This window comes from Leptopilina boulardi, unplaced genomic scaffold (assembly GCF_019393585.1).
Source record: "Leptopilina boulardi isolate dan_hultmark-lab unplaced genomic scaffold, ZJU_Lbou_2.1 LbouV2_337, whole genome shotgun sequence".
NCBI lineage: Eukaryota > Metazoa > Arthropoda > Insecta > Hymenoptera > Figitidae > Leptopilina > Leptopilina boulardi.
This window is the reverse complement of record NW_026137904.1, coordinates 605155-629403: the sequence shown is the minus strand read 5'-3', so window position 1 is coordinate 629403 and position 24249 is coordinate 605155. Positions and strand designations below refer to the sequence as shown.

The 24249-nt window shown below is 28.6% G+C and overlaps 1 protein-coding gene and 1 long non-coding RNA gene across 2 annotated transcripts in view; one reads left to right on the top strand and one right to left on the bottom strand.

Moving 5' to 3' along the window:
- The window catches only part of LOC127285643 (uncharacterized), a 124162-nt gene that overhangs the window by 29074 nt on the left and 70839 nt on the right, over positions 1-24249 (bottom strand). Inside the window, exons 5-7 of the mRNA XM_051311764.1 lie at positions 16954-17070; positions 8767-8879; positions 5374-5539 (exon numbers count right to left, since the gene is read on the bottom strand). Coding sequence (XP_051167721.1) covers positions 5374-5539; positions 8767-8879; positions 16954-17070 — 396 coding nt within the window. The remainder of the gene's footprint in view (positions 1-5373; positions 5540-8766; positions 8880-16953; positions 17071-24249) is intronic.
- The window catches only part of LOC127285657 (uncharacterized), an 85833-nt gene that overhangs the window by 9401 nt on the left and 52183 nt on the right, over positions 1-24249 (top strand). The window contains exon 3 of the long non-coding RNA XR_007843621.1: positions 16620-16678. This is a non-coding gene — a long non-coding RNA (uncharacterized LOC127285657). The remainder of the gene's footprint in view (positions 1-16619; positions 16679-24249) is intronic.

Sequence of the window (24249 nt, the reverse complement as noted above, 5' to 3'; positions counted from 1 at the left end):
AAGTCAATATATATTAAATTATTCATTTCATGAAATTTTTATTTTTAACCACACGAATATAAAGTTTGTTTTGAATAATATTAATATATAATAATTTCAAAATACACGGTATAATATTCTAAAAGATAAAGTTCTTGAGAAATACCAAGAAACGACGTTGGAAAATATAGATGAAAGCGAGAATGTGAAAGATAAATATTTAGAATTTTGGATTGGATCGTATCTTTTTGAAGTAACTTAAATCTGTCTTGAGATGGAGAGAGAAAAAGAGAGCGAGGATTCTTCTTTTTATCATTTCAAGTTGAAATTTTGTGGGTTATATATATATCTCTCTCGACTTGCGAGAGTCGTCATTTTATCCTCCGTGAGACAAACATAGAAACAGGTAGAGCGTAAACGAAAAGAGACTAAGATCAATACTCTGTTCTGTGGAAGATACAACTACCGAAAACCCCCTTGAGGAGTTTTCGCTAGATTTACATTAGCTAAATTGTGAGTGAAATCCAAGAGACAAATGATTGGAATGACTTGTATAATTTTCTAAATAAATATATCTCTTTCAAGTAAAGTTACATTTAGAAAATTATTTGAGTATTAGAAATTTATAAGCTTTTATTTTTCATTTCAAAAAAACTTGGGGGGTTTTTTTTTATTGTAAAAAGAGAAGTATAAAAAGAAATAGAATAAAATTAATTAATAATAGAAACCATTATTAGAAAATTCTCTTCTTATGAAACTGAGTTTCATTAAATTTTTTCATATTAGAAACTTCGTGTTTTAAATTATGAGAGTAGTATATAGTGTAAACTATTATACACACAATATTTCAGTGGTGGCAAGAAAGAAGCTACTGTTGAGCCCCACAAATACCATTTGCTTGTTAAAAAAATATAAAAATTGTTAGTTATATTCTTATTTGAATGATGAATTTTTATATAAATATTCGTTTCTTTAAAAATAGAAAAATTGTAAAAGAAAAATAATTAGACACTAAAATGTTTATATTAAATATATAGGATTTGTTATATGCTTCTGCATCTAAATTTAACATAGAAATATAAACTTTATGAGGCAAAATATATATATATATATATGCCAACTGTATACGTGTGTGTGTCATGAAATTATACTCGAAATGACAATCTAAAACTGGCAATTGTGACATTTGGATTGTAGTGAAACTCTCGAAAACTTTCCTTTGCGGTGGAGGAACTAATAATAAAGCAGACAGGACATGAAATATATTTTCACCTCTATTTATGTCTCCCAAAACAGTACAACACTTAACGATCATGTCCAAAGTTTTGGTTTGTTCAGAAGGAGTTAGGTGTTTGTGTAGGATATTCTTCAAGTACCGTTGTCAAGGTATACATTATTCTCTGATTATATTACTAATTTCTTTAGGAACAACTTTTTAAACAACACGAATAGGCGAATAATAAATATATAGAAAGAAATTACAATTTAGAGAAATTTTTTTTAACAAAATAATTTAAAAATAATTTGGTTTAAATGACTAGTGGAAATTTGGTTGAATATAAAAGTTTGAGTTATTTGATTACAATTTGTTTCTTGTATTTCCGCTTTCAAATATAGAAATTGTGTCAAAGAGCATTTGTGGAATTTTTATGCGCTCCCATTAAAGGACTATAAATATATAATATTATCCTTGAGTAAAAAGACTGTTTGCAGTATATTCAAAGAGGAGAGATTATTTTCTGAAATCTTTAAAAGCATTCGTTCTTGCTTTGAACGATCTGTTTGCTCTTCTTTTTTTTTTAATTAAAAAAGAAAGTATTTGCAGGAAAGAAACACTGTGGGATTTACAATTTATATTTGTACTGTATTAGGTGCATATATAAAGAAGGAAATAAAGAATGAAATAAAGAAAGAGAAATAGGAAATGAATGGAAAAAAAATTCAAAGCAATGACCATTTCAAAGCGAAAAGCTTTTGTTATATCCAAACGTGTTTGGAGCTCAAGTTTTCTGCCCTTGAAGAGTGTCTACTTTAATGCATCCTCGACGTAATACCGTAAAGGTTCACAGGCTTTTGGTGTTTGACAAGAAAAGCCGATGGCACGTTATGTAACAGCCAATAGCATGTCGAGAACAAGGAGGACAAGGATATGGGTACAAAAGCTCTCTCTCTCTCTTCGCGTATGTTTACATTCTAGTGTAGGTTCAAAATACGCGTACGATAGTAGAGAGAAACCCAAAGCGAATAAACGGCAATCTTGCCCCCGTTCTCTCCTTACTTTATGCAGAGCTCTTATTAAATTCCAGTCGACAAGTATCGTTCGGGATGATGACGATGTTATTTATCCTTATGATCAATATCGTAATTCTCCATCGCTATTTCGACGATTTTATTATTAATCAGAATTTAATTTATGCCCTACAGGTATTTCCTGTATATATTGCTTCTCTGACAAAATTTTGCATCTTTGAGATTTTAAATTGTGATTTTTTAAAATTTTATAATTTAAAAAATTATTTCTCATTGCGATAATTTTTCATAGAAAATTTTAGTAAAAAATAAAAACGATGTTTTGGGATTATTTTCTATTTTTTTGAAAAAATAAGGACTTTGGATAAAATATTTATATATCTAGATTTCCGGAGTGCGATAACAAGTTCCTCGAAATACAATACTGAAAAATTGTGATAGAGAAATCACAAGTAAGAAGTGATATCTCTATTTGTAAAGCGATATCGTTTGGAACGGAGAAAACAGGGAAAAATCCCCCGTACCCCATTTGTGGGAGGTGTGTCGAAGTGCAAAAAAAAAAAAAAAAAAGAGGGAAAAAAACGCCGAATGAGATGAAAAAAATGTAGGAGGAAAGAATGAGAGAAAGAAGAAAGGAATGCAAGAAAAAAGAGAGAGAGAGAGAGAGAATAAAAAGAATCGCAGCCTTGGAATTTCCACGATGCAATTGGAATAATTTGAACGTTTGCATGTATGAGGCCAAGTTGTGTCTTCGTTTTCTTCTTTCAACTTTGTAAAGTTGACTTTCAAACGTTCGGAATAAATTATAATGAATGCAAAACCCACTGTATGTGGAAAATTTCTATAGTTGTTGTTGGACTCTCAATTTTCGAAAGCAAATTTCAACCATATTTTTATCCCCATTTATTGGATTAGTTGTTTTTTTTCCGCATAAAAAAGAAAAATGGTTTTTTTTCTATTTGTTTGACTTTTTTCTATTTTTTTTCATTTGTAAATTAAACGAAATTAGGTTTTTTTTTTTTAAAGAAAAATAATAAAAATTGCAATCAAATTTTTTTTTACGTTATTGTTATTATACATTTGAAAATAAATAAAATGCTTTTAACTGACTAGGGAAAAGTTTTCTTTTTCGAAATAAAAAGAGGATTTAGGTTTCGCATATATACAATATAGAGAAGTTATTCTCATATAAAAGTTTATATAAAATGTAAAAAAAAAAGTTTTATAAAAATTGTAGGATCCGAATAGGGTGTTTGAAAAAAAAAAAAAAAAAAAAAAAACTGGGAGTGGATAATAAGTAGGAATAGTGTTGTACTCATGATGCTAAAGTTCCGTTGAAAATAACCTTTCAGAAGGTGTAAAAAGCCTAGAAAAAAGCATTTCAGGGTGCAGAAAACCGTCTATTGCAGATGTTTGCTTTTCTCTTTTCTTTCACGCGAATTCGTAACTACACACAAACGTCCTTACATTCGCTCTATATATATATAAAATAAAATTGTATTCTCGTCCAATTCTTTATAGTAACTTGAATAACTTCTTTTCACACACTCATACTAAGATAGAATTTTATGATGAGACTTACGTCGTGATAAATTTAAAAAAAAAAATTATTTTTTTATTTCTCTACAGAAAAAAATGTATTAAAATAAAATGCAATTTATTTAATGAAAAAATTGAATTAAAATAAGAACGTTGCATCTTATTTTAATACCTTACATTTTTTTGTGTATTTAATTTGTGAATTTTCTAAAAATAGTTTGCTTTTTTCAAATTAAAATGGTTTTTTTGGATTAAAGTCGAAAAAAAAAAAAATGTTATTTCCGTGGGAGGTGTTGGTCTGAAATGGATTTTTGGATTTGTAAAGGAATGGTTTGGCACGTGACTTGGCATATCTTAGCGAAGATTTCGCGAATTTCTGGGGTATTTCAGTTCGATTGCAATTCACCGAGTTAGAGTGGCGAAAAACCTTGCGCGCAATAGTTGAAAAGAGGAAACTGACATTGAGCAAACTTTGGCCGAGAATGAGATAGAATTGGAAGGCTTAAAAGGGGCTTCACGCCTCAAAAGATATATAGGGTAAGAGTAATTCCTGATACACGATAATAGAATCTGAGATTGGTATTTCTTCGTTTTCTATCCTGTTGGCACATGTTGATTTATTTCTTTTAAATTCAATATTTCTCGTAATGTAGTCGAATGTAAAGGTTTCTGGTTAAAAGTTTTTTTTCCGTTTGTATTTTTTTTTTAAATTTTAGATTGAATTTTGATTACCTACTGGATGAAAAGTACATTTTTTTACCGTAATTATAAAAAGAGTATTTCAATTAGTGTTTCTCTTTTGCGGAATTTAATATTCTATAAAAAAATATAAAGAAAGAAATTCAGGAAGGAGAATTTAATGAAAATTAAGAAAATATAATAAAAAGCGAGGAATTATTATTATTAAGAAAGAAGAAAATTATGACAATATAATAAAAAAGTGAAAATTAGAAAAAAAAAATATTATATAAAAAGAATTTTTAAAGTATACTGAGATTGCAAATTAGAATCTAGTAAAAAAAAAGTTCTTTTTCGCAAAATATATTTTCCTCTCTCGTAATGCAAATGAGCTTGTCTATTTTTACTTTCTTTTTTTTTCTTCTGCAACGTTTCATTACTCTTAATGAATTTTTCGTTTCTCACTATAAAAGAATACGTCGCATTAAAGTTACTTCCTCGGGAGAAAATAAAGTTAAGTGTAGATTTTATCGGTATTTACGTTGGTAAATCGATTCCTTCGTCTTCTTTCCTATAAATTAAATTTTTTTTTCCCTAAAATCCTCTTTTCTAATATTTTTCTCATTTCTAAATTAGAAAATATTAAAATTCCTTTTCATTCTTCAATGTAAAATCATTTACCTTTGATTTTCGAAAGATGGTTATAATTTCATTAAACGTGAAATTAATAATGGAAAATTGCCTGTAATAGCGTATTTTAGAAATTAGGAACAATACAGATTTAATGAAAATGAATTGGATTTTAATTGTGTGTGTGGGGGTGAAATTTTCGACATAAATTACGATCTCTTTAAATTCATTTAAATAGATAGGAAATAGTTTTATATATGCGGCTAAAAGCTACTTTAACTAAGTGATAGTACTTACTTATGCGGCATTAAGACAGCAGTAAAGTTAATGGCGATGGAAACCTGTCGACTGGAAGTGATGAGGTATCGGCAACGCATGTTGGGTGCATATACACCAGGATATCCCGGGCTCGCCAAAATGCAATCTCTCGGACATTCCATATCCTCGTAAACCCAGTCACATTCTGTTCACAAACAAAACACAAAAAAAAATTTGATCATATAAACTTGAACAAAAAAAAACTTCCACTAAACAGAAGATAAATCGGTTTATAGATTGAATAGAAAATTTCCATTGTCTTTTTACAGCTACTAAAAAATGTGAAAATTCACAAAAGGTCAGAAAAAAAACCTAGTATTTTTGAATTGAAATAAATTTTTAATAAAATTTATTTGAAAGACAATGAATTTATAAAAAATATTGAATATATTTAATGTAAATAATCTTTTATATGATATATCGACTCTATCGACGTTTAAATTTTCACGTGAGACAAATTTATATTACAATGAAAGTTTCTCAATTCCTTGGGATTCGTGATTTGTGAAGTTTATTGGTTCCTTTTCGTACAGAATGTAAATTACATTCACTCGCGCGAATCGATTTTCCATTTTCAAACCTTATCCTTTTTATTCAACCTTTATATATTCGACTCTCGTAAACAGAGAAGACGTAGATACCATGGGTATAATTTTCTTTCTCACAGATAAAGAGTTAAAGAGTTGGTTTGAGTCTTCTTCTTCTTCTTCTCCTTCTTTTTCTTCTTTTCTCCGCATGAAACTTGTGGATGACCTTTTCCTTCTGGTCTTCGTTTAGACTTACAATTCCACAATTGTCATAATGGGCCAACCCATTAGCCACACACAGAAATAACGCAAAAAAAAAGGGGGAAAAAAAATAAACCTCAACTCTCTCCGAATTTATGTAATGTACTTTGAATCCTTGGAATTCCATTTCTTTTTCCTAATCGACAAAGCTTGTAGTTTTTAGAGCGAAAGTAATACTTTTAGAGAGAGAGAGGGAGGTTTTTATCATCAACCTTTATTTTCTACAGTTCACCTCGATTTTAAAAGCATTAAGGGCTTTTTTTTTTTATCTAAAAGTGATTTTTTTTAAGTATTTTTGGTCTGGCAATTACGAATTTTTGGAAAAAGGGTAGAAAAAATAAATTTTTAATTCAATAATTTATTATTTTTCCTTTGGTGGAATTTTTTTCTTATAATAAAACTTGAATCTATTTTTTTATTTTCCAAAGTAATGTTCGTTGTAAGTTTAGAATTCTAATTGAATGGTGCAAAAGGGTGAGTAAAATCGAACAGGTCGTTCGTGAAGGGAATCTCGTAGATTAGAGAAAAAGAGAGAAGCAGACGTGATCAGTCAAGTGAAAAAAGTGCGAGCATTTACCTTCGTTTGTGAATGTGTGGGTGTCGCGGTGCATTTATTCGACGCTTTCGAGATAGTTTAAAGAGGTTCGAGGAGATTCAAGTTGAGAATTCATGATATCGGCTGACCAGTACGGTATAGAGGCACATAAAAAACAAGAGCTTTTCCCTCGAGGAGAAAACTATAGGTCTATATATCTATATATATATACTATATAGGTACTATAAATAGATATATAAAAACCCTTTTTCCACCTTGATATAAATTCCTTCGTTTTCTTGAATATAAAATATCAGCAGAAAAATGCCATTTTAAAAAAAATATATTTTATTTTTGAATAAATAAAATAAAACAAGGGAGAAAAAATAATAAAAAAAAAACAAAACATGAAAATAAAAAAAAAGTTTTACTTTCGTTTTATAATGACAAAATAAATATAATTTCACTAAAATTGTACACTATAAAAAAAATTAAATTTCGTGTTTTCAATTATTTTTTTTTTTACAATAGTTAAACGTGCGCATTTTAGACACATAATTTATTATGACATTACGTAAAATATTTTTAGTGTTATAAATGAAAATTGCCATTGATAAACGAGGACTTTTATTTGCAACGGTAAAACATTTTATGTAGCATAAAGTTATGAGAACAATGTTTTTTTTTACGAGAAATGAATTTTTTTTTATTTTTTTTTTTTCTCTGAAGGAAACTTTTCTCACTTGAGTCTTAATTATTGAAAATAATACAAGTATAAAATATATATAAAAAAAAGAGGAAACCACTATAATATTGTGATCTTTAGTTTACAATGGTTTTTCTTGGGAGAAAGTCGATGAAGAAAAAAGAATAAATGTATGAAAAGTTATAATAAACTTGGAGAAAGTACTTAGAATGGAAACGAAATGCGCGAGAGGGTATATTGAAATTATGCGGATATATATACGACCACGGATAAGAAAAGAAGAAATATATATATATATGAAGAAAAAAAAAAGTAGATTTCAAAGCCCTAGCAGATTGATCAGTTTGTCAGTTCTCTCAATTTTTTCCTATCACTCTCTTTCTCTCTCTCTCTCTCTTATTTCTGGATTTTCTTTTGCAAAAGTTTTACGAAAAATAAATTTAAAATTAATGTCTGCAAGTTAAATGCTAATAAGTTTGAATGAGGAATAAACTTTTACGAATTTTCATCATTTTAAAAAGGGGGAGGGGAAAAAACAAGTGTATAATTTTACTTTTCAGTTTATCCAATTTCAAGACTTGTGTATAGATATAGTTCAAAATTTACTAATGCATTTTTAATGAAAATTTTTTTTAAATAAAATTTTCTTTTTGATAATCTGTTTTCTATATAATATTTATGGTTTATCATAAACCAAAAGGGACTGAGTATATATTTTACGTGTGGGTCTCTTTGTGAATAAATGAAGTGATATATTTTATGAATAAATGTATATCGAATTCTTTCGTGATTAAAAGAACGGCTCTTGATTGCAAAAATGTAGAATTTTATTTATTTTATTTTTTTCGAGGGGAAAAACATTTTATTTATTTTACATTCGGTAAATTGGTATTTTTTTTTTTATTTTGCAAAATTTTATTTTTTGAAAAGTATTCTTGACTCATTTTTGTAAATATATCTGGGACGAAATTTCCTTATTAAAGCAGCCGAGTACAACGTAATTTCTCGGCAGTTAGAACAAAATTATACAAGCTTAAGCACAGGACTGTCCAGACTTAACCGAATAAGGGAACGTGAAAGATCTGCGCTCTGACAATTTACCACCTTTATGCGCCTTGGCAATGTGAACCATTCTATTTTCCGTTAATTTGCATTTGCCAGCAAGTTTAAACGTCGTGCACATATATTTTAATTCAAAAATTTGTCAACTATGAAAATTTGGTAATATAAAATTATGGTTCATTAAAATTAGAATTTTTTAGGGGAAAATTGAAATTTTAAATTTAAATTAACGTTACTTAAATTTTTTTGTTCAAATATTGTTTTTTTTTTTTTTTTCTTACCTGTGTTATTTACGGGATTTCCTCCTCGTACTGGATATCCCACGGATGTACTGGCATTAGAGGCAAAACTGAAGTATGCCAAAAATTGTGATCTTGATGTGTTTTCGTTAATTCTGAAATTAGAACAAGTTAAATTTATTTAAAAATATTTATTTAGGTAGAAATATATTCGGTGAAAAATTAAAATTGTTGACAAAAAATATGTAATTTCAGAAGTATAACGAAAGCTACCATTAAAATCCATTTTTTTTTTCGAAAATTTGTTTTGTATTTGAAAATGCAATTATTTATTTTTTTTTTCGTCTGTAAATCCATTAAAACTCTGTTGATTGTTTAAAATTTCTCGAAAATCCAACAACTTTTCAATTAAACGGCTTGTTCGTAACTTCCTCCATATTATTTAGTACAGAATGAATTCGAATTCTCATAAAAAGTAATTACATGAAACTTTACTGAAAATTTCTAAATTGCATTTGATAAAAGGCAAATTGTTTTCTTCTTAATTCTCTTATTAAAAAGAGATTTTTTTTTAATCCTCTTGATAAAAATTTAGCTTGAAAAGAATTTGTTTTTATAGTATAGAGTAGAAGGAAATACTAATTCAGTTATTTAGTTAGGTGAGGTTAGCACTAGACACAAACAAGACCGGCAAAGGTTACTCGAGGTACTCGTAACTTCTCTCTTAATTGTATTATCTCATAATAAATCTTCTTCCATCTATATCCTACTCTGTTAGTTACATAAATTTGATTACTTGATGTTGTTTATTACACACACAAAATAAATTATTTTTTTCAAATTAAAAAAAGATAAAGGTTTTTTCGATATCAGAATTAAAAAAAATTAACGCACAGAATAGAAATTTTTTTTTTTTAGAAATCGTTCACCAATTATAAAAACAATGAAGGGAAGTAATTAACTTGTTAAATACGTGAAAATATTACTATTGGCAGGAAGCAGACGCGTTTTATTTTCCCCAGTTAGGATAAAAAAAAAATGAAGGTGAAAAAAAAACGAATTTGATACTTGAGAAAAAGTTTTTAATTTAATTAATGCACAACTCGCTTGTGAAATTAAGAAAAAAAAAAAAATGAAAAAGTTTTTGATACACTTGCAAAAGAAAATAATTTCAAGGTTCGTTATGCGCAAGAAAGTTTTGCCAACGAAGGATTTAATATCGTTTACCAGCTAATTGTTTAAGGTTTGACATATTAATGACTTTCAGGCTTCTACTATCTGTTTTACTACTATTCTCATGAAAATTAAGTTTTTTCTCCACCCTTATTTAAAATTAAATTTTAAACCCGTTTGAAAATAAATATTTAAAAATTATATTTTCCATTAGAACTTTTAAATTTAATCTCTTATATAGAATTAAATTTTTTTAATTTATCATTTTAAAGATTAGTGTAAATTTTGTTCTATATTTTGAAGTTATTTGAAAATTTTTTTTTAAAGCTAAATTTTTTATAAATGTAATATGTGATTTTTTTTACTGTATTTTATTATTTATTATTAATGTTTTAATTATTGCAGAGAAAATTTTCTATTTTATAATAAATTCTGAATCCGTGGTTCCCTCGAGAAATAAATAAAGCAAATATTGAAAACCCGTTTAATATCCTCTATTAGTAATATTATCACTAGAGATAATGCTTATAAAATATGTTAATTTTCCTCTAATGAGTAAAATTATCGAATATTGCATTGCATGATATTCTACAATTTGTGAAAATAGATACACTAAAACATTTAGATAAAATTTACGAAATTTTATATTTTCAAAATTATACTGTTTTATATTTATATTAAATTATTTTATTATTATGAAATAGAAAATTATTTTCCATTTTATTGTTGCGATAATTGTGAGATGATTTTTGCCGGCAATTATCTGTCTGTTAATGTCTTTGTTAAATTATCATAAAGAAGCAGACAGAAATTTGAAAACAGAGAATTGTATATATATAAGTATAGTGAGAATAAGGGAGAAAGCAGGATGAAAATCGGAGATAGTCGGAAAACGTTATCTCAGGACATTCAATGTCTTAATTACGTTATATGCATTGACTGGAGAGGTCGGAGGGCTTTGCCCTCGGAATATCAATGAGCTTCTTGAACTGCGTTGCGCTTTATCGTGACGTTCACCATTAGGAGAAGGAATATTAATGCTTTTGAAACTGATTGCAATGGATTAGAATAAAAGTAGAGACTCATCATCCTACTTAATTCTCCAAATGTTCTCTAGATAAAAACGTTTTGTTTCATCATTTTGGTTATATGAAAAAATAGGAAATTTATATTAAGTACAAAATATTATATATTTTTATTCCATAAGTGGGAAAAAAATTTATTTGATACAAATAAATATTTATTTTATAATAGTCAAATAATCGAGTATTTAAATCAAATAATTTTTTTTCTTGTAGTTATTTATACTTTTTACGTCTGACTGAATTAAAACATTTACTACTGAAAATGATACTAAATCTTTCTTTATTAGTGGTCTGACTAAAAATAATTGTACTACTGAAAATCATGTCTCAGTGAAAACAGTTGAAAAGATTGTCTGGCCGAGCACTGACTTTTACTACTTAAAAATTATTCTGTATCGATTTTTATTAGACACATTTTTTTCTGCAATTTTTTTTTTTAAAGAATACAATCAATTAAAGATTTTATTATAAGTGAAAATAAAATATTGATTGTATGAAGAGTCGTGAAGTAGATTAAACATTATCTCATCGAGCTTTAGTCAGCAGAAAGCATAGAATGATGATATGATCCTCGAAGTTAATGAAATAATCTGGGTAGGTTTGCCCTTCATCCGGTCACAAAGCTGGGGTGCTATTATATTGCACCTATAGGATATCTGGCGACCTTCTCCAACGTTATGTAGTTATAAGACGTACATCTGGGGGATGTGAGCCATTACCGGATAAATGGCTCTTCCTGGAGTTAATGAAATGGACTTCGTGACTTTGCCTCTATTTCGTCTGTTTGATCTTATTAGAAATAAAAACCATCTTATTCTCTTTTTCTCTCTCTTTCTCTTCTTTCTCTCTCTCTCGTTACGGAAATGCAGACCAGTAATCGAAGTTTACTTACCTCTAAAACTAGTGAACTTATATACTTGAGAAAATATATAAAAACTTTTCTACTTTTAGTTTTTTTTTTCTCATTAAATGAATAATTCAATTTTCCATTTAAAATATAATATATTTTTTTATTTTTATATTTAAAAATTGAATTTCTCGAATTGTCTGTTATATTGGTAGACAATTATTGTAATATCTGTAAATGTTTCTAAATTACAATAATAGCGATGTGAGATATACATTTCGCATATACACACAGATATTCTGACGTTTATGAATGATATACGCTGTCCAGGTATACTATGTTCATTTTGATCTCTGATATTTGCTAGGTCAGTTTGCCCAGAGGATAGACAAATACCAATATCGTCTGCTTATTTGATCTTATTAGTTCGCATCAGTACCAAACTTGCGATTTGAACCCAAATCAAATATCCGTTGAGTCAACGACAAGAACAGAACTAGAAACATGATGAAGTAGACTCAGTCGGCTGGGCATAATTCCTTACTGATTGGAGTTTGATGGAAAGAGAATATTAAATAAGGAATAACGTTTCATTTGTTTTGTTTATATAATTCATTAAATTACAATTTAGTAATTTTTTAGCAAAGAGATTTTTTTTTTGGAATAAATTAAAATTTTTTCAGTGATTTTAAAATCATATAGTTTCTGTATATTAAAAAATTGGTTGTCTGGGTTTTCGAAAAATAGTTTTTATATAATTGGAGAGGTACATATAAGAGAGAAAGAAAATTTTTATTCAAATTATACACATTAATATGGTGGCAAGGTTAGTTTAATGATGCTACTATAATGTGTGTCGTTAGTGTTTACTGTATATGTAAAATTATGTAATATGTACTTCATATCGACCTTTGTGCGATTATACAGAGTTCAAGTTGGGAAGCTATTCTCGAACAGCTGAGTAATTTTCGAGATGAAGAGTCAAACTACAGCGTTCCTCGCTTTTCGTAATATAACCACTTACTATTTGTGGTTTGAGATACTAACTAATTAAGCAAAGATATGTTACACTTGTCCCTTTAGAAATAACTCTAGCCATTGTTGTTTTCTCTCTGTTATTTTAGTTAGTACAAATATTTAGAATTTTGTGCTACAAATTTTTGTTGGTAATATTAATATAATATTTTTCTAAACTAAATGGAAAATTTAAATTATTTTTTTGCAAAAAGAAAATTCTTGATAAGTTTACTTTAGTTCTTATATGGAGACATAAAACGTCAAATCGATTTCATTCGACCGAATCCTATCCAGACGGTCTTCCTCCATGGTTATCCTTAGGGGGTTACGTCGGCAAATTATCTCGAAAAATGTATCTCCGCATCTCCGAGGGGCCCTGTATGCCATAGACAAGACAGATTGCCAGAGAGTTCTAATCTTTTTCTCTTCTTTTTTTTTCTCCCCCGGCTTTTTCTTTCTCTTTCTGCTTTTTTTTTTTTTTTTTTTTTTTTGCTTTTTACCTCAGGCCTTCCTTCTCACGTTGAACCATTTTCTCTCTTTCTCAAACACCCAGCATCTTTCAATTTCTCTCCTATCAAAGTTCAGTAAATACTTCTTTTCTACTTCTCATTCTTTTCAAATGATTCCTCTTTTATTTTTTTTTGTGTTCGCATTCTCATACGCACAATAAATAAAATAATTTGAGAATTTTTGTTTTCAATTTTGATAATATTTGAATTGGTTTGTTTGAAAAATAAGCTCGTAAAAAAATTTATATTTCCCAGGGAAATGAAATTCCCGTGGATATGACCCCATTTTTGAGAGTTTCTCAAATATGAGAAAAAGATTAATAGACGAAATGGGATAGTGAGTTTTATCGTTGCACTCGAGTAGATCAGCGTCAATTTATCTCTGTTTGCCGTATTTCAAAATTCAATCAGATTTCATAAGAGTATATAGAGGATGAACTCACCCCCTCTCCCCCCCCCCCTCGTTCCCTTATGGTCCCCTGCTTTTAACTCCACCGCGGGAAGAGAATTGAGAATCGAGAGATGCAGAGTCGGCACGACCCGCATCCATTCAATCAGCATGCTTGAAGCTTATATATACATATATAGTTGTCAAACCAAATTCGCGGTTATACCACACACGTTGTACTTTATCTGGTTTGGTAATTTACTCCACCAAGATGAACCTTTATGACTTTGATAACTATGATATCTGTATAGATATGAATAACAAATTAATTTCAATATATGCTAATTTAATTTTCTATATATATATATATATATAGCAAAGTCAATTTGAATCATACATTGATTAAATAATATGTTTATTCAATGGTATAAACAATAATTAAACGATATTTGACTATTCTAATATATATTATTTCCGGACTATAATTAACTATTATTATACTCATAATGGAAAATAGATATTTTAGAAATGAAATTATTATTCTGATTTTAATAGAATTCAATGTATTCTTTATATATATATATCGTGTAATGCCTCTAGCGTTACTTCCGCTTGCAAAGTGATTCCTCTGTACTCTATCTTCAATTTTAAATTCTTTCATGTGCTTCCGTACTAATTCAGTATCGGTATATTGTCGGGATGACACAATTCTTGCCAAAATGGAGTGCTGCCAATTTCCACAGCTATTTTCCTTTAATTTATCTATTGTAGAGAGCCAGCCAAGGAAATGCATTGCGAGATTGAAACTCGTAAAGTGTTTGAGAAAGCGAGTAAATTATCAAGTCATTGTAAAGCAATCATCCCAACGTTTTCCGTCATTTCCAGAAGAGCGTAACTTTCATCGGCTTTCAAAACTTTATCTCAATAGCTTGAGAGGGAAATTGTCTCGCTCTTATGTCGTCAATCTAACGTCAAATATTTATATCTATATGATTTTTCTTGTGATTGTTTCAGAAATAATAATAATAATTATTTTTTTCATTATTTTTATTTGTATTTGATATTTCTTAAAGAAGAAATTTATATTTAATGTATATATATGTAAAAGTAATAAGTTTCATATTTTCTCAAGATTAATCTATAAATATAGGTATACTAGTTTAGATTTATAATAATATTTATCTTGCTTTATGTGACATTTTCTTTCATAAGAAAAAAATTTAATGTCCTCATAAATAGAGATTCGTGATTTTCTTTTCTCGCATGGTGGTGAACTTTTCTCTTTATGCACGCTGTAGCTGCCAATGGTGCGGAATCAAGTGGATGAAGAAATCGATATTTGCCTCGTTAACTACCCAGTAACCCTGCTCTGCTTTTTTTTTTTTTCTAAAAGAATGAGAGAGAGAGAGAGTATAAGTTATATACTCACAAACTAGATCACATCTTATCGTGAAAATTTTAAAAGTCCAGAAAAGAAATGTTACCCTCCACATTAGCCCCATAAAACGTTAATTATATGCGCAGTAAAAGTTCTCTCATTGTAAAAAATATGAGCTCTTATATCATCTCTATATTATATCCACTTTTTTTTTTGATGACAAAAAAAATTATTTTTTTAATACTCATTTATTTTCGAAAAAAAAAAATTTTTCCATAGATCATTATTTTTGGGTCAGATTCAAATATACATATATATAAAAATCTACATCTTTAGGGGGAGGGGAGGGGATTTTTTTGGCAATCTCATGTACTATTTGAAAATTTTTGGCAGAAGGAAAGGCAACTCTTATCTTCTTATATAGGAAAGGAAGATGCAGTCACAGCATTCGCGTATTCTCAATTTTCCACCGTTTTTCATTTTTCTATGTCGCCCCGCAGTAGTGGAGAATTTCAATTTGCGGTAGGAGAGCTCGTGACTCCCTTTATCGTCCAGATTTTCCAGTATCTTTTATTGAAGACAAGGATTCCATGGGCTTTTGTATGTGAGAGAAGGCTAAAGATCGTATATCATTTTCTGACACATTTATGCCAGTCGCGCACCGCCGCTTTGCCACGTTACACTCAACTTTTCAAGTTATATAAATTTCATCGTTCAGTCGACCTCATCTTTCTATTCTGTCACCTGACAAGTCCCGGAGCAAAAAACAAAAAATATCACTGAATTATTTGTTTGAAAAAAATATTTTATTCTCGAATATATATATATTTTTAAATCCTATCGTGATTTAATAAATAGGGTTTAAAAAATATTTATATAACTGAATGGAAACGAGTTTGTATTTGTTCTAATAAATAAAATCCGTTTTTTTCTAGTAATTTATTCTAGTGAATTTCGTATTCATTTTAATCCCGTATCTGAGAGAGAGTGAACGAACATGAATTTTAAACTAGCATTCGATTTAAAGAAACAAGATTGAGGTAGTTTTATAGAGGCCAAAATAAATGTTGACTACTTGAATATAGTTTATTTTTTTTCTCGTAAGTTTCTTGCTTGCTGTACGAAAACAGTATGTGTCAATCAATTATTCTAATTTGTTTCACGATTTTGACTGCGCATTGCAGTCTGAGGCTCCGTCGCTTATTTCGGGAATATTCGACAAATTTCAAATATATACATTGAGTATCAAGAATTTACATAAATCTCTTTAGAATAATAAATATAGGGTAAATATATTATTATCAAAAAGTTTTGTACATACGTAATAGGATATATAAGGCTTTAATATTCAGTGGTGAAATGCAACTTTAGTCAGACAGAATTTTAAAAAATTTTAATGGCAATAAATTTTAGACTTTTTATTATAATATAATAAAATTTGCAGTCTTATTTTTTGAAATAAATAGCATGTTTTTAATTTAAATTTTTTATGTTTCAGATGCGAACGATCAAAATTTGATGCCAGTGTTCATCGTACAAGGAGAGCTTCAAAATACTGTAAGTTTTTGTCAATTTTTTAATTATTGTAATTAAAAAAACATTCGGAATTTTTAGTTTTGGTCTCAGTAGTAAGGTATTTTTAGTCAGACGTTCCAAATTCTTTTTAATAGTTCGTTTAAAAGTTTTGGAATTTCATTTACCAGGCTATGTTAAAAATTGTTGAAACTCTTAAGAGAATAATTTATAATAGTTAGAATTAAAGGGGAAAAAATCTATGAAAAAAAGAAGAAAGGAATTTTGTCTTTTTTTTTTTTTTTTTTTTTTTTACTCACTGCATATGTAAAATTGCTGCTGGCTTGTCAGAAAATAGAACAATTGGTGGGTCGAATCGTTCATTGAGACCGCAAACTCGAGCTCCTCCCTGAAGTTGAAGCCAACCACCCTCGCACCTGCAACAAAAAGACCAAGTACCTTGGTAACCATCTATTAGGTGCGCACAAGCGTTTCTCTACTCGAAACGTCCGACTAATTAGTTTTGGTAATCTTCTATATATAGTAGACTACTTTTCTCCGCAGTGGCAGGAAGGTTGTACCCCTAATTCAATATCTACAACGTAACATTGTTTGATCGTTGTCGTCATCAAAATAACATTCCTTCTAATCATCTTATAATATTAATTCTAGATGAAAAAAAAAGTAATTGAATATTAAAAAAAAAAAAAAAAATTATTTAAGAGGAACAATATCCTGATAATTCAGGTTTACTTTCTTAATTGGATTTTAAACTTTATTAATAAAAGACCAATATTATCGCACCAAACTTTAATATTAGATAATTGAGTTTTAAAGTTGATTTAGAGTGTGATACTCCCTATAGGAAATAATAATTGAAACGAGTTCATCATACAAAAAAAAAAAAAAAAAAAAAATGTTTGATAATGTTAACGAGCCAATTGAAAATTAATTGAAGTAATCTTATATGACGGTCGAGCTTAGAAAACATTTTTATCGCACTTTTTTTTCTAAAGGGAACACTTTTTAATTAAAGTAGCGAAAAACGAGATCCATTCCCCCCCCCCAATGAATGTTCTCTATTCATAGAATTTTAAGGGGGAAAATTTTTATTAAAAGAAGTGATATATTCGCACTTAAATATATCCAAAGTTGATAAAATAAACGGAATTTTTCTTGTGAAATAAAAGAATTATATATATATTATATTTAGATTTTTTGATGAAATTTTTTTTTCGATTTTTCAAATAATGTGAAAAAATAATTTATTTAATATTACCTTCATAGAAATTACTTTGTTGCTATTAAAATTCTCCTTGACGAGGTTTTTGAATATATATGTATATTGGAGGGAGTATGGAGTCAAGAGTTATTTCTACTCAAAAAAGGATAGACAGAAAGACCACAGATTATTTTCCTAATTAAAGCGCTTTATAGTGTAAACAAAGACCACGTGACCTACTAATTTTCAGGCAAATTAATTACTCACGGCTCATGTTTACCGACTAAAATCGACTTTGATATTGTTTTCATTTATTTATGAAATTTCAATCTCTCTAATTAATAAATCTTTCGTAAAAGTAAAATAATTAATAAAAAAAAGAACATAAAATAATAAACAAACTAATAAATAGAATAATACATTTTAATATTTTTGTAAAAATTAGTGGAAATTTTTGAGTTTTATTTATCTTTAAAAATGTAGACTTTTTGCGGTTAAATATATATGCTGAAATGTCGGTTAACGAAGGCAACCAAATTTATTAGCATCTCACACAACTCGAGAGTTACTTATACGAACTCGGATGCAATTTGGCCCGCCTTGTTCTTGGTCCTATAATCGTGATCTCGAATTTCAAAGTGTGTAGAACGTTTCTTAGTGTGAGACATCATTGGTGGCGTGTTTTACATTTTGAAATATGCATTTATAAAATAGAATTTATTATCGAGTAAAATAGAAAGTAAATTAAATTTAAAATATTAGAATATTTTTTTTTTTTTTTTAATAAAAATCAATAGAAATAATAAAAGTTATTTTTAAGAAATATTTTTTTAATAAACAAAATGTTTTATTGAAAAAGAAAATAATCTTTTAATACTAGTTTGTTTAAAAATAAAAATTTATCTCTTTAATATTGGAAAGATATTGAATTTTATCATCAACTTGGCGTATTTGTATATATAAGTATATAGAGCTCGAGAATATGAAGTTAGAAAAGGTGAAAATATCTGTGAGATGATGCAGTCAAGTAGAAATCGCTTACCACGACAGATCAACTCGTATTTTACATTTCCTTTACCCTTCACCCTTCTTCTTTAACTCGAACATCCTCCTTCTCCCATCAACTTATTTCTTCTTCTGCTTGTCTAGAATTCTGCGAGGAGGAGAGTTATACTGCAAATCAATTTACCAAAAGCACTTTGCAGGAGTAGCACCAAGAGATTGTAAATTTAAATGTAAACTTTGCGAGACACGGGGTATGCAGTCTAAAAGAGGAAATGTTGTTGGGGGCAGGGGGAGGGGGGAATGAAGAGAGGGGATGAGGGAGAAATGCAAGAGTGAAAGCTGGGAAAAACTTCTTCCTCCACTTTACAATCCAAATCTGTCCTGCAAACAAGAAACGTTCTACCCGCGAATTTTATATTTGTTAGTCGCATTCAGAAAATTGCCCTTATGTACTTTTCACTTTTGATCAAATTTTCTCGATTTAAACATTCTTTTTGCACGGTTAAGATGTTCATAAATTTCAGTTCGTTACATTTGCAGTTTGAAAAAAGAGAATTGGAAATTTAGATTTATGATTTTTAATCTTTATTTATAATAAATATTTTATTTAAAAAATATTAGATAATAAATCTTAGATACACCGAGAGTAATGATTTATTTATCTCAGTGGCAAATAAATATTTGTTTAAAATAAATTTTATTTCTAAAATAAAAATTTTATTTGATATAAATAAAATTTTATTTGTGCTAAATTAAATTTTTTATTTGATACAAATAAAAAGTTATTTGTGCTAAATTAAATTTTTTTTTTATTTGAAACAAATAAAGAGTTTACTATGCTCTGAGACAGTTATATTTTTATTTGATTCAAATAAATTTGAAAATAAATGAAAATAATTCTCTGAATATTTATTTGTATTAATAATAATTACATTGAGAAAAATGTTTAGTCAGAGCAACCAAAATTTAGTTGGGCCAACAAAAAAATTTTGTTGGTATTTAAGCAACCAAACTATTTGTATGAGTCAACCAAAAAATTTGGTTGAGTGTTTTTTTGTTGGCATACCAAAAATGTTTGGTTGTCGCAACCAAATTTTGGTTAGGACAACAAACGATCATTTGGTTTTTTAGACCAAACTATTTTGTTGTGTTAACCAAATTATCACAGAAAACTAAAAGGTATTAAAATAAGCTGCAACACTTCTTATTTTAATCAATTGTTTCTTATTTTAATCCATTTTGGTATTAAAATAAGTAAAAATGGATTAAAATAAGAAGCGTTGCAGCTTATTTTAATACCTTTCAATTTTCTGTGATTTTGTTGTAACTAAATTTTGGTTGGAATTTAAAAATGTTCAACGAAATAATTTTGTTGACCTAACCAAATGTTTGGTTGAGATAACCCTACGACTTTGTTTCAGCCAACCAAAATTTGGTTACAAGAACCAAAATTGTCTAACCAAACAATTTTGTTGCAAACACTAAATTTTTTTTCTCAGTGTAAGTTAAGCATTTTATTTGATTCATAAATAAAAATTATTTTCTCCAAATAAATATTTAATAGCCAAGAGATTATTTGCTCCAAATAAATTTATTTTTTCAATGATATAAAAAAAGAGGGAATTTACTTGAATGCTTTTGAAATAATTGAGTCTTGGCTTTTTTGTGTGCTTTATATTAAAAACATCGACACATCTGCCAGCTTAGAGGATCGTGCAACTGCAAGCGTTGATCTATGTCCATTATATTCTGTACTCACAAAATCGTATCTACCAGTGTGCAGTATATGGCATTATAGTATAGCTGCATAACACTGGCCATTTTCCATACCGTGCCTCACGTTTATGCTGTCGTGTGCGTCCGACGATGTTTTGAATTCGGTGAGCGTGAAATCAAATTTCTAACGATCGGAACAATTCCACTAGTGTACATCGTTTGGTTGCTGGAGGTCAAATATATTTTGTATAAAACCAGGTCATTCGACAATTTTTACTATATACATATATATATCTGAGTATTTTCGGGTCATTTGCTTCCATTGATCCTTTTTTTTCTCCTGGCGCTTGGTTAGTTTTATCTCAATATGTCGTTTGGTCGTCAATAATTCGTCGAGAGGGAGAAAAGTAATTTTATTCCATATTTTCAATAACAATAATAATTGACATACATTTACATTTCGCTTATCGTTTTCATTTTATTTCCCTGATTTCAGATTTTCAGACTTTTTATATTGTGGTTTTTTTCTTTGATTCTTAAATTAGAGAAAAAGACACAGTAGTAAAATCAATTTTAGTCAGACATGTTCTTTGAATCAGTAGTGAAAGTACGTTTTAGACTTCACTTTTTCTAGTTTTATTATTTATTTTACGCGTACGAAAAAAAGGTAGAAAGTTTTTTTTTTTCTATCTCAGGTTGAAAAAGCAATAAAATAAATTGCGAAACTGGCAACAGGTAGACTCTGTCAATTTAGAGGGTATATTTAGGTTAGCTGTGGTATATTGAGCTTCGCTTTGAATTGGATGACGAAAGTACTATTAGTGGGGGCTTTTGCTCGTTTTAGAATGAATGGCAATTTAGTAGTGAATTCGCGGTTTGAATATCCGTTATTGAACAATTTTCGGAAAATGTCTCGGCTTTTTAATGAGATATTTTTCAATAGAGAAATAAAAAAAAAAAAAAAAAAATTCATTATTGCGCACGTAATTATATATAACTAATTTATTTCACTTGAGACAGAATTCATTCTGTCACGTGGGGGTGAAGTGTAATCAGTGTATGTGTGTGTGTTTTTAGGAGGCTAGTATAATGGTTTCGAGAGTTTTCTCTCCTTCGCTTGTGTTCAGTTGGTCTCTGTTTCATCGAGAGAATTTTCGCGAGCAATGCTTGCTTTGTTTTAATGCAGAAAGTTGTATGAATGCATCAAAAGTTTTCCGAAAACACGCTTCTCTGGCAGACCAGACACCTGGAAATAACGTCACAAGCACTGTGTTTGTGTCTTGTTAATTGTTATTCATCCACTAGTACAATGTATACATGTATTTCCATGCAATAAACTACTTCCTCATGAACACATTACGTAAGTGTGATTGCAAAACTAGAAGTTAGTGATTGCGCAACATTCACTTAGAAAACTTATTTTCAAATTCATTTATTTGAAAATTTTCCAAAAATTATTTATCCTTTGACATGTATTGTATTTTTAAAATAATACAAATTAGTGACAAAATAGAATCATTTTAGGATTAGGAAATTCAAAAATTTGTTCTTCGAGATGGAAAAATTTTATTCCCTGTGAATTTTTACCATTTGGCTTATATCCCATTTTCAATTATTTGGCGAAAATGTTAAAAGAATGAAATTTTGAGGAAAAGATACAGCATTCGACTATATGGTTCAATATTGCAGTAACTTCACGAGAGAGGGAAATTTGCAAAGCAATAGATTAAAAAGTCAAATCTGCATTTGAATATGAATGGTATAGAGAGAGGGATCGATTTTTCTTTTTCTTTCTTTTTTTTTTAAATATTAAATTGAAATTCTTTTCTGTGCCAGAAAACTGGATTCGACATAAGACTTAAAAATTTACGAATGAAAGAACGAATATGATTTTCAACATGGTTAAAGCCATATATATATACGGTTTTACTACCAATGCCTCTATGGTATATACGAAACAATGGAACCATTATTTATTAGCACGATTCTGTGAACATTATACGTGCATTGAAATTCACAGGATTCGCTCTTTGCAATGGTTTCCTGCGACAACGCCTGTTCGATCAATTAAATCAAATCGAGACTCCTCCTGTGCCTTGTTTTCTAGATTTTTATCTCTTGCTTGAATTTTTTTTTTTACTATCTCGGCACGCGTGTTAGCTATGGTAGACAAAACAATTCGATATATATATAGTTGAAAAGTACATAAACATGTTTATAGATATATATATCTTATTTTCTAAGGATTTTGGAATTTAAATTTTCCAGCGTTTTGAATTTAAACTTGTTTCTCTTGAAACTATTTTACCGTAAACGCTTCCAGCTATATTTAATAATGTCAGAACTCTATAACTTTGATGTTTTCCTGTTATGTAAATTATTATGAGAAAACTTACTCTATGAGTTTGTTGTCCTAGTGAATATTTACTTTTTGAAATTATCTATGATTATTAGGGAAATATTGAAGGGATTAGTAGAATATTATAAATGCTTGTTATTTTTCATTTTGCAAAAAAAAAAAAAAATTACTTATATTTCTCTATATAACTGAATTATTTTTATATTTTTGAGATTAAGTGTAATTTAATTTTTACATTATTTCTCTGTGAAATTATTATTATTATTAACTCGTATTATTATTAATAATAATAATAGTCATTCTCAAGGTGAAATTGAAATTTAGTTGATGAAGTAGACCATAATTATTGTATGTCTTCGGCAAGGTGGATGGTGAAATTGAAATGTTTCTCGTGAGTTCCGAGCGAATGAGTAATTGTACGCGGTGACTCGTTTCGAAGATGTGCATAGTGGGAAAATGGAAATTACACGTCAACTCGCACCGTTCCTATGACAGAATCGATCAAAACGAGATTAATGTGACAGTTAATGGAAGTGATTTCATCCACGTGATCTTTAACCATCGTGCGACCAATATTGTTGGCTATATTAGCTTATAACTCCCTAATGAATATAATATCAAAACTCTTTTATTATTTCCATAATCACAGTAAAAAAAAAATAGAATTTTTACCCCAAAATCAGTATAAAAATTAACTGCAACAAATTTTATTCTAGTTTTATCACTGTCTATGTGAATTAGCATTGGTTAAAATTACCCGCAATAAAATTTATCTAGCGTTTTTTCTGTGATATAATATTATTGTGGACTTTTCAATTTAATTCTTATAATAGAAGTTGGTTTTAGTTAGAAATTGCAATTTTTTTTTGTAGATTTTGGTATCAGTAGTAAGGGTGTGTATTTGTCAGACTTTCCAAACTCAATTTTATTTTTAGTGGTAAGAGTCAGAATGGTGTTTTTCGAATTCTTCTCAGTAGTAAAAATTTGTTTTAGTCAGACAGATATTTAGTTCTTGACATTGTAGTTTCAGTAGTAAAGGTCAATTTTAGCCAAACATTTTCAAATTCTTATTGGTCTTTCGAGAAAAACTAGTTTAGTCAAAAATAATCATAATTTTTACTATTTTTGTATCAGTAGTAAAAATAAGTTTTAGTCAGAAAAATTTTTGTAATAAGTAGTGCAAGGGAATTTTAGTCAGACAGGTATTTTAAAGTTATGTTCGTCTCAGTAGTAAAAATTTGTTTTAGCCAGGCAGATATTTAGTTCTTGACATTGTAGTTTCAGTAGTAAAAGTCAATTTTAGTCAAACATTTT